Source organism: Phycodurus eques, chromosome 3, assembly GCF_024500275.1.
Source record: "Phycodurus eques isolate BA_2022a chromosome 3, UOR_Pequ_1.1, whole genome shotgun sequence".
NCBI lineage: Eukaryota > Metazoa > Chordata > Actinopteri > Syngnathiformes > Syngnathidae > Phycodurus > Phycodurus eques.
Genome location: NC_084527.1, coordinates 5938290 through 5948047, shown reverse-complemented (window position 1 = coordinate 5948047; position 9758 = coordinate 5938290). Strand labels below are relative to the sequence as shown.

General features: G+C 39.9%; 1 protein-coding gene across 3 annotated transcripts; it reads right to left on the bottom strand.

Moving 5' to 3' along the window:
* Positions 1–106: 106 nt before the first annotated feature.
* Positions 107–9147, bottom strand: polk (polymerase (DNA directed) kappa). Of its 3 annotated transcripts, none has more exons than XM_061671762.1 (14): positions 8705–9147; positions 8303–8422; positions 8080–8232; positions 7500–7631; positions 7270–7420; positions 7000–7197; positions 6160–6284; positions 5873–6039; positions 5752–5784; positions 5571–5667; positions 4966–5137; positions 2920–3864; positions 1032–1080; positions 107–625 (listed from the first exon to the last, which is right to left on the bottom strand). In XM_061671762.1, exons 1-14 carry the CDS (start codon positions 8831–8833, stop codon positions 601–603), a joined length of 2496 nt encoding a protein of 831 aa, XP_061527746.1. In that variant the 5' UTR covers positions 8834–9147; the 3' UTR covers positions 107–600. The 3 variants fall into 3 exon arrangements, with proteins under 3 accessions (XP_061527746.1, XP_061527744.1, XP_061527743.1); XM_061671760.1 differs by having other exon boundaries at positions 108–630; positions 7512–7631; XM_061671759.1 differs by having other exon boundaries at positions 109–630; positions 8705–9146.
* Between the last annotated feature and the right edge of the window lie 611 nt (positions 9148–9758).

Sequence of the window (9758 nt, the reverse complement as noted above, 5' to 3'; positions counted from 1 at the left end):
GTCTATCGACCATGAAGCCGGGCATCCCAAAACATCCGTAGAGGTCCCTGGATTCCTAAGGCCAACCCTGGTCTGGTTACACATTTATGAACACATATTGTTATTCCTCATCTAACACAAAAAACTAGCCACTTTTTTAAAATCAGATTTTACAAATCATAGATTCAAACATAAAACGTGATTTATTTGCAACTGCATTGCTACATTTGAATCATTCATTCATTGTTAAACATTAAATAAAATATTTAAAAAGACAAACAGCGTGTAATAAATATTACCAATATCAATGCAACACAGTAAAATAAATTTTCAGTGATGAACATATATTAGCACTGACGTACAACATGGTCATTAAATAATGTATTCCCAGTATTTCCATACATCCATGCATTTTCTTCCTCGTCTCGATTCTTTTGTGACTACAAGAGTGATCAACAAAAATGGTTTCATACAGTAACAATTTCATCTCAATGTGTATTTGAGTGCAATAATTTTTTCCAGCTCCTCCGACCTCATCATTCCAAATCACCTTTGTGCATGACGTGCAGTCACCTGAAGAACTTGTCAATGGTGTTGTGCGGGCCAAGACCTTTGGCCTTTTTAGAGGGTACATATGAGGGAGAGTCTTTTCTGGATGTGATAAGAGCAAGCGAAACAAATGACATAATTGTAAATAAATTTTAAATCGAAAAAAATTAACACAGAAAAAGAAGTAAGGGGATTTGTGTTTGGTAGATTATTTGTTGGGCAGAGAAACCTTTCACAAGCCCAATGCACATAATAAATTGTGCTGGTCATCACACAAAGGCATGCTCCTTATAAATGTAGCACCATTTAAAAATGTAATAAACATGCTTTCCAATGGTAAAATATTTTTATTCTCAAGAAGCAGTGTTACAACAAAGAAATAATATACCCAATAAATCTGCTTACTTTTTGGAGAGGGGTTTGCGGCGTGTAAGAGAGGTTGGGACTTTTTGACTTTTATTTGGTTAATGCTTGATAACATTTTACACAACATGCTGTCTTACCTTTTGCTTTTACCTCTGCCCGCTTGTCTCGGAGGAGGAATGCTTCTGTCTGTGAACACAGCGACTCAAAACCTTATTTTCTCTTGTTGGGGGGGGGGGGGGGGGGGGGAAGACGAGAACTCATACACTTAAAGCACCTCGTTAGAAGCATAAAGAGTCCAATTTGTGAGATATGATTGTTTCTGAGGAAACTGTGGTGCCCAGACTTGGTTAATTATAGATAAAAGAAAGGTGAGAAAGTGATTTGGACAATTCCAAGGCTGGGGCAAAGGAATCCCCACGGGGTGAAATAAGATGTCTTTTATCTGTCGAAGTCAATACGAGTCCCTGACATCAATGCGGCTTGCTGTAAATAAGAAGGTCAAAGGCCACAGCATCCTTACAAAGAGATGTCCTGAGTTCTTACATCAACGGGATGTATGTTTACAGATTTCAGTAAAGTGAGACTCCATTCAAATCCTGTTTGTGGTTTTAAAACTGCAAATAAAACCCCCCTTAACTGCAAATTGTCTACCCCTGTTCATCAAGCTACGCCAGCAAAGTAGTGACATAAAAAAAACAATTAAATGCTCGTCCACTAGATGGTGGAAGGCACAATTAACGGTGCAACAGAATAATTTGTGTTTCCTGCTTTGTGTTCAACTCAACAGGCCCAGATTTCACACTAAGCACATTTGTGAATAAATTAAGACAAGATCATCATTATTTCAGTATCTTGTATGTACTTTTTGCGACATTTTTCTTACGGTGAGACATGCGATGTTTCCAATGTAAAATATGTGCCTTAGCTCAATAACGGTTGGGAAACAATGCTTTACAGGAATTGTGAAAATATTACTTTAAAAAAATAATTTTACTTAAAAACATTTCATGGACAGTTAATGTTTTACGATAGCAACAGTTTTTGCCTTGAACAAATTGATTCACTGTATTTCCATCCATCCATTTTCTATACCGCTGATACTCATTAATATTAAGGCTCGACCAATATGGATTTATTTGGCAGAGAAAAATCCCGATAACTGATTAATCAGCTGATAAAAAAATATAAATATATCGCCACTTGTTGCTTACGCTGGTAATACAGGAGCAGGAGATTTTAGAGTAAAAAGCAGTATCACGCGCAGGAGCTTCTGCAGCACGAACGTCGCTGTTGTAAATGTTGGCGGTTGTTCGCGCACAGTCACACAAGAACTTGGAAAAGTACGTCATAGGCTCAGGAAAGATGCAATTGGATTGAATGGAGCGACAGCTCCATGTAGTGGACAAACGACGGAAGGACTTTGACACTTAACAGCATTTACTGCTTCATGAGAAAATAAGAATTGATTGGCAGTTAATGGGGCGGCACGGTGTCGTGTGGTTAGAGCGTCTGCCTCACAGTTCTGAAGACCCGGGTTCAATGCCCGGCCCCGCCTGTGTGGAGTTTGCATGTTCTCCCCGTGCCTGCGTGGATTTTCTCCGGGCACTCCGGTTTCCTCCCACATCCCAAAAACATGCATGGTAGGTTAATTGAAGACTCCAAATTGCCCGTAGCTGTGAATGTGAGTGTGACTGGTTGTTTGTTTGTATGTGCCCTGTGATTGGCTGGCAACCAGTTCAGGGTGTACCCCGCCTCCTGCCCGATAATAGCTGGGATAGGCTCCAGCACTCCTGCGACCCTTGTGAGGATAAGCGGCTCAGATAATGGATGAATGGCGTTTAATGGGCAGAACTCAGGTCAATAAGGATTATTTTGAAAAGGGCTGAAATTGGCAGTTAAAATCGGCCGACTGATGAATTGGTCGTGCCTTAATTCATCTTGGCAAAAGTCAACATCACAGAATGGATTTTGTTTGACTGGCGATTCCACTGTATTTTTAATGAAACTTAATGAACAAGAACTCACCGATTACATTATTGCTCTTTGCGACTTCAACGGGGGGTGATGTCCCCATCTCGTGCAGCACTTCCTGGTTCAGGCAGAGGTCAACGTGGCGATTGAAGACAGTGAGATCATTTGTGTCCTGGGTCAGCTGACACACCGGGCAGACGAGGACGGTACCTTCATTGTGACACGCCCGAGGCTGATACGAGGTCACTGTTCCCTTGTCACCATTGATCAACCGGGCCGCGTGAGGACAATCATTTGTCAAGTGGTGTTCGTCATGTTTGTTTGAGTTTACTTTATTATTTACGCGGTCGTCATGTGCCTCAGTACCCAGCACCTCACTGTCTTTATGGTCCTTGTTGAAATCTGACTTTGAGTCCAAAATATGGAGCTCACCTTTACTAAGGCACCGGTCTATGTGGCTGTTGAAGACATTCAAATCGTCTGTGCTAACCTGGTTGGAACACACGGGACAGGTGAGGCAGTTCAATGCTGAACTTGACGTAGAGGCTTGAGCCTCTGAGGAGCAAACACCATCACTTTCCGAAAGATGTGAGGCAGCACTCTTTGGCCCCACGCACTTTGTTGGTGACCCCGCCCCTTTGCGATCATCATCATCTCTGAGCGCAACTACAGATGCCGTCTCCTTATTTGGTCGCTCTTGTGTACAAAGTTGGAGCTGCAGTCTCTTGGCATAAGCTCTTTGAAAGAAAGACAGCTGATGTCTATCAGCGGGTTGATCCTCCAGCAAGCCCTTTTTCTTGATCTCCCAAGGAACCTCCTCTTTAGTCAGACACGTCTGTCCTGTGAGAGGACAAGAAGAGAGACGATCCCCATCAAACTGTTGACGTACTTCCTGGGTGGAGCCTTGGCTGTCTGCCTTCTCCGATTGGAGGAAACCAACGATGCTCTTCTGCAGAGGCTTTTTATCATTCGGGCTGACAAAGGCAGAGATACGAACACCTACACAAAAAGAAGTTGTGTGAATAGCAAATGCATGATTCCAATTTCCATCCATTTCTTCTGTATTTTATGACTATGCCATTAACTACCATTGACACGGAGATTGACTTTTCATCATTAATATTTTGTTACGGTGCCAGTTTCTGGTAAGAGTTTGGAGGACGCTCCCACATATTGATTTTTTTTTTTTTTTATTTGTGCATAATATGCATAAATTGGAAGATAAAACATCAAATCAGATTTCATCCTGATTTAGTCGGATTGGTCATTCAGTAAGAATTTGAACATGAAAAGGTTTAATTAAAGGTTTAAAATACGTACAGATACCTATCATATGTCATCAATTGAATAACAATGGCATGAAAATGGTTTTCGAAACAGATTTAATCTAGGTGTGATCTCGATTGCATTTCAGACGGCATATTTAAATTTGACATGAAAAATTCAATTTAACATGTTAAGATAAATTAAATAATACGATTTGAAACAGAATTTGCTGTGTAGGCATTACCAGAAACTGTATTGTCACGGAAGATTTAGTCCACATCTGATTCAGATCACATATAAGGCAGCAATTTAAATTTAAGGTGAAAAACATTTAGAGTGATGAGACAAATAAAACTGAGTTTGCCCTGTATGCAGGACCAAAAGTTGTATTGTCAAACCAGATGTGATATATATATATATATATATATATATATATATATATATATATATATATATATGTATGTATATATATATATATATATATATATATATATATATACACACACACACACACACACACACACACATACACATATCAGCGTTGAACAACATATGCACATTTGGTAGCAGCTTCCATCAAACGTAATCCATAAATCCCATTTAACATGCTTACAGGCTTATATTTGAAGATGAGGTTGTAATTTGTTGTTCTTACGTAAGATTCTATAAAAAAAAATTAAAAATAATTTCCCCTTGGAGCCAGAAGAAGAAATTCTGAATATAACTTTCCCTCTGTTTAACTATTATAATCCTTGATAGCCATTCATTTAAATGTTTAATCCCTGGAGGAGGTATTTGCTGTCAGAGGGCTTTTGTATTGCAATGTGTAATTACCCATGAGCCTCAATCTGAGTGGCTGTGGACTTTCGTGCTCTGTTTCCGTCTTAAGAAGGTCTTTGGCCACAGCAAAGATCTCATCCGCGGTGGCGATGGCACAGTGTAGCGTCAATGCCCTGGTTTTCACCTCAAAATTCACATTCTTCAGCTTCAGTGTGATGCCTTTGCCCTTTGTGAGAGTTAACAGAACACAGTTTATAGCAAAATAGTTATACAGACACTTTGACAGCAACGTAATGCTCCCTGGGAGACATTTTCAAGTCTTGACAGTGGCCACCGCTGTTTTCTTAATGGCCATCCATTTCTTATGGCTATCACGAGCACATCAGGACCCAGGCAGAGGGTTGATGACCAAAACATTCAACTCTTCCTTTATCGATTTAAAAGTCAGAAAACAATTAATAAGCTCACACAAGTACACGTCTATAAGAATCACTTGGACTCTCAAATATTCTATATTGGTAAACTAAAGAAAACCTGTAAAATGTTTCTCTTTCATGTCTATGTTTTGATACTTCTTGCAATGCCAGTGCAATGACATTCTCCAAATAAAACCTATGTGCAATTAATGTAAGAAACTGAGCTCCTCAGACAAGCAGTACCTTGAGATCTTCTCTCTTCATGTCTTGTGCTAAGTCTTCACAAAGTTCTCTGCATACAGACAGCTGCTCATCAGGTCTGCTCAGTTCCTTAAAGGTTCTGTACATTGTATGAAAGGAAGAGGAGAGAGTGACAAGAAGTACATCAGTGGATTTAATTAGTAATTTATTATGAAAACCATACCTCTCAGTGCTCATGCTTTTCCTTCCTTCGTTCCTGCGTGCAAGCAAAGTGGATAATTTCTTATCCGAGCCAATTATCTACTGTGGACTTCAAGTGGGCGGGAAATGTGGCTGTAAATTACCTTACAATGTACGTGGAGCCCAGACCCAGGGAAACCTGCATGAAGTGATGCCAGGCTGTCTCGGAGAACAACAATGACAACATCGCCATCTGCTGCCCCAGATGAGCACAGCTACTGATGTCCAGACCTTTCAGCATCTTCTCACTCACCTTCCCTATGCCCGAAACCTGTATACACACACACAACGTTGAAATTGAATATTGTTGCAGCACTATTACATTCCAACATCTTAATAAACTATATACGAGTGCTCTGTTCTGTTTGATCTGAAGCAAAACGCAGTGTACTTTGCGAACTGGGAGGTTCTGGATGAAGTCCATGACAGCCTCTCTGGTGGATGCAAGTCTGTACTGTCCGTTAGGCTTGTTCTTGTCACTGCATACCTTGGCCAGCATCATGTTTGGAGCAATGCCTGGAGACGGAAGTGTCATAAATAGCAGAATATTCAAAAACATCTTGTAATACATAACAATGAAGATCATAACTACGTCTGAGCAAATAAACAGTCTTCATGCTTGATGCCAGCGAATCTGAGATTTAGCGATTATCTAAAGCAGGTGTGTCAAACTCATTTTTGTCTTGGGCACATTGTAATTACGGTTTCCCTAAGTCGGCTGTTATGACTGAAAACCATGTAATTGCCCCTGCATTTGATGTGTATTATATACCAGTATATTTTTTAACAACAAATTGAATTTGAAATCAGAAATCATGGACATTTTTGGCAAGAGAATATTTCCGTTTTTTTTTTTTTTTTTTTTTAACTATTGTCTAATTTATGTTAGGAAAGGAATTTGGCGAAGATTTATGTAAAACCGGTTAAAGTGAAGAGAAATTGCAATTTTGGTGGAAACTTCCACTTGGCCATGCAGATGCTAACAAAAAAAATGCCTTGTAACTGAAAGCATAATGACAAGTGACGAGCATGGAAATGATCAGAGGAGCTTGCCAAACAGTTTCCTGTTCCCTCGCTCTCATGTGTCTGGTACTCGTCTTCAAATGGCGAGTTGTTTTACTTGAGTTGACCCTCATTTAACGTTATTATTCATTGGTTAACTTCAAAATGTAAACATCAGGCAGCCGCTGAAGGCTCCGCTCTGCATGTTTAAGGGTGAGTTTCTTCCTACCTGCACTGGCAGTCAGCATGGTCTTCTGCTCAATGCGGAAGCGCATTTCCCTCACAGCCTCCTCAACTGACGTACCAAAAACCTCAACGGCTTTACCAGTTGCAGCAGCTTCAGAAATGGAACTCGGGCTTTCCTCAAACAGCACAGGGGAGAACCCTTTCACCTCTGATTCCTCTTGGTGCTCAGGTTGCTCTACACCTTTAAAGAAAAAAGTATCTTTCATACACCACATTTTGTGATATTATGTACTTTTTAGTAATTAAGTCATACCTATATCAGTGCTGCTGGATCTGTAGCGATGTGTTCGTGAGGCCTCTGGCCAGCTGTTCCTCAGTTCCAGGTGCTCTGTAAAGTCCAGATAGGCTTCGTCCAGACTCATAGGCTGGAACTGAGGATCATAGTCTGCAAATATCTCCCTAATCTAACAAAGAGACACAAAAACCAATGAGCCAGTGGTTTAGGCTGGCCTGCGTTTATGATGTTGTGAGTGTTACCCTCACCTCATTGCTCACCGATTTGTATTTATCAAAGTTGCATGGAACAATGACTAAGTGGGGACAAAGTTTTTTGGCTATGAATCCTGGCATGGCTGCCCGAACGCCATATTTCCTGGCATAGTAGTTGGATGTGGACTGAAAAAGCACAGGTGAGAAGTCATGTTAGACAACCATCTAAAAAAAAAAAAAAAAACTATAGTTTAAATGATGATTGATAACTTAAATCTAATGAGATCCAATACAAGAGTTAAAAATCCATATTGTACATGTCAATCGAAACCAAGTATTATGATCATTGTAAAGACAGAATTTTCAATACAATTATTATTGGATCTTATTGGATAGATATATTTTAAAGTACTTAAATGTAGCCCTATGCAAGACATAGAACTAATAATGCATGATTAATGTATTGTGGATAACACTCACCAGTGATAACACTCACCAGCCACAGCACTATATGCGTCTATTATGTGAACGAGTTATCTTTGGCAATTTTTTTTTATTGGATCTCATTGTGTAGGAGAACCAAATGGAGTGGCCAGTGAGTGGAAACGATAAGATAAATATTCTTTTGACCGACCAGCATGCTCATGGATCCGACAGCCATGGGCTTGTCCTTGAGGTCAGGACAGTCTCTCATTTCCACTGCAGCGTAGAACGCGTCCATGTCCACATGCACAATCACGCGGCTTAGATCACGACTCTTCTCCAGCTCAGAGGCCGTCCTCTCCACCTATTGAGAGGGCATTGATGGGAGGTAACTCCGATGTGCTCAAGTCTTTACACTATTTACAGTGTATTACCTGATCTTGGGCTCTCTTTAACTGCTGGTCTGTGATATGTGCTTTTTGGAGCATCATTTTCTCAATGCGCTGGTTCACCTGATGCTCTCTCTTTAGCTCATTCTCATAAAACTTGGATCCCTTCAAGTGAAGGGCAAGGATAGCATGAGCAAGATCTATCATGACACCTTGCAATAGTACATCTTTTCAGGACTGTCTATCATTGTATTGAGGATATGTGATTTTTACACAAGGCTGGACACAATCTTTAAAAGCGGAACTCTCATTTTCAAAAAAGGCCACAAGCACCGTTATAAAACATTTGCACTTCACTACACACTGTGGATTACGACTGTGGATATTGCTGGATGGGAGGCTCTTAAGAGTTTCAAAACAAATTGAATGAGTTTCTATAGTAACTACCTTCGATGACTCCATGATAATCTTGTTGATTTTGTCTCTGTCAAGACCCTCCATACCAGCTTTGTTGTCGTTGAGGGCCATTCTGGAGAGGAACCCTTCTCCTTCAGTGGCTGCAGTGGCATTTTCCATCCTGATGATCTGATTCGTGACGTGCAAATAAGGTTTTGTTTGCCCCAACAATAACAAAAACGTCCAGTCTTATGGCTAGCTATGTATACCATTATACATTTAGTCTATGTGTGTATGAGTTACTGTAGACGCGAGTAGAGTGCCATTTTAAATCCAAGGGCTGTAATCAATCCTAATCGCGAAGATACAGGTCCATAAAGTACAACTGTCAAATGTCCAACATTTGAAAATAACAAGAGTCGCAATTCGTCTGGAGCGGCACTTCCGCATTCAGCCGTCATTAAAGGAAATGGGAAACTTTCTTTCCGGTGGAAATTTTGGACATCGATTTTCTTTTACGGCGGTATAGCTTTAATTCATGGTTGTGTGGCTGCATTAAACAAAAATTGTGGCCTGTGTCAAAATTTAATTCATAAATGGATTCTTACATTTGTGTTTTTTGTTTTTTTTTTTGCATTTTCTTTTTTTCTTTGGCTCACTAACGTGTAATTTTCAGGTACTATATTTGCGCAAAGTCACTTCATTTGGTTCGCATAATTTTTTTTTTTTTTTAATGATGTACGCATAAAACGTCATTTTGAACTGTTGTGTGGAACGCTTCAAACGGTGATACTTAATGTCACATTCAGGTGGACTTTGAAGAGGTCAGCTGACGTGAACTTTATTGTATTTTTACTCCGGGATATAGTACAAGAATACTACTTCAAAAGTGCCCGCCGTGAACCATATCCCATTACGGTATCGATTAAATGCAATTTAGAGAAATGTGTATCAAATTTTAGCTTTGCTATGTTAATAATTAGCACGAATTGGGAAATTTAAAAAAACAAATGACCTCAATTGATCCGCAGCGTGGATGAATTGAGTGCCTATTTAAATCCATTGGAATGTATTTACTGAAATTTTGTAAATACCTCAGTTGTTT

Bases quoted from the DNA above. Each gene is read 5' to 3' on its own strand.
- polk (XM_061671759.1), bottom strand. From the start codon at position 8,833: ATGGAAAATGCCACTGCAGCCACTGAAGGAGAAGGGTTCCTCTCCAGA. The intron at 7,198-7,269 runs GTATGACTTAAT...TTTTCTTTAAAG, and splicing joins ATCCAGCAGCACTGATATAG to GTGTAGAGCAACCTGAGCAC. The intron at 6,285-6,999 runs GTAGGAAGAAAC...TTCCGTCTCCAG, and splicing joins CATGCTGACTGCCAGTGCAG to GCATTGCTCCAAACATGATG.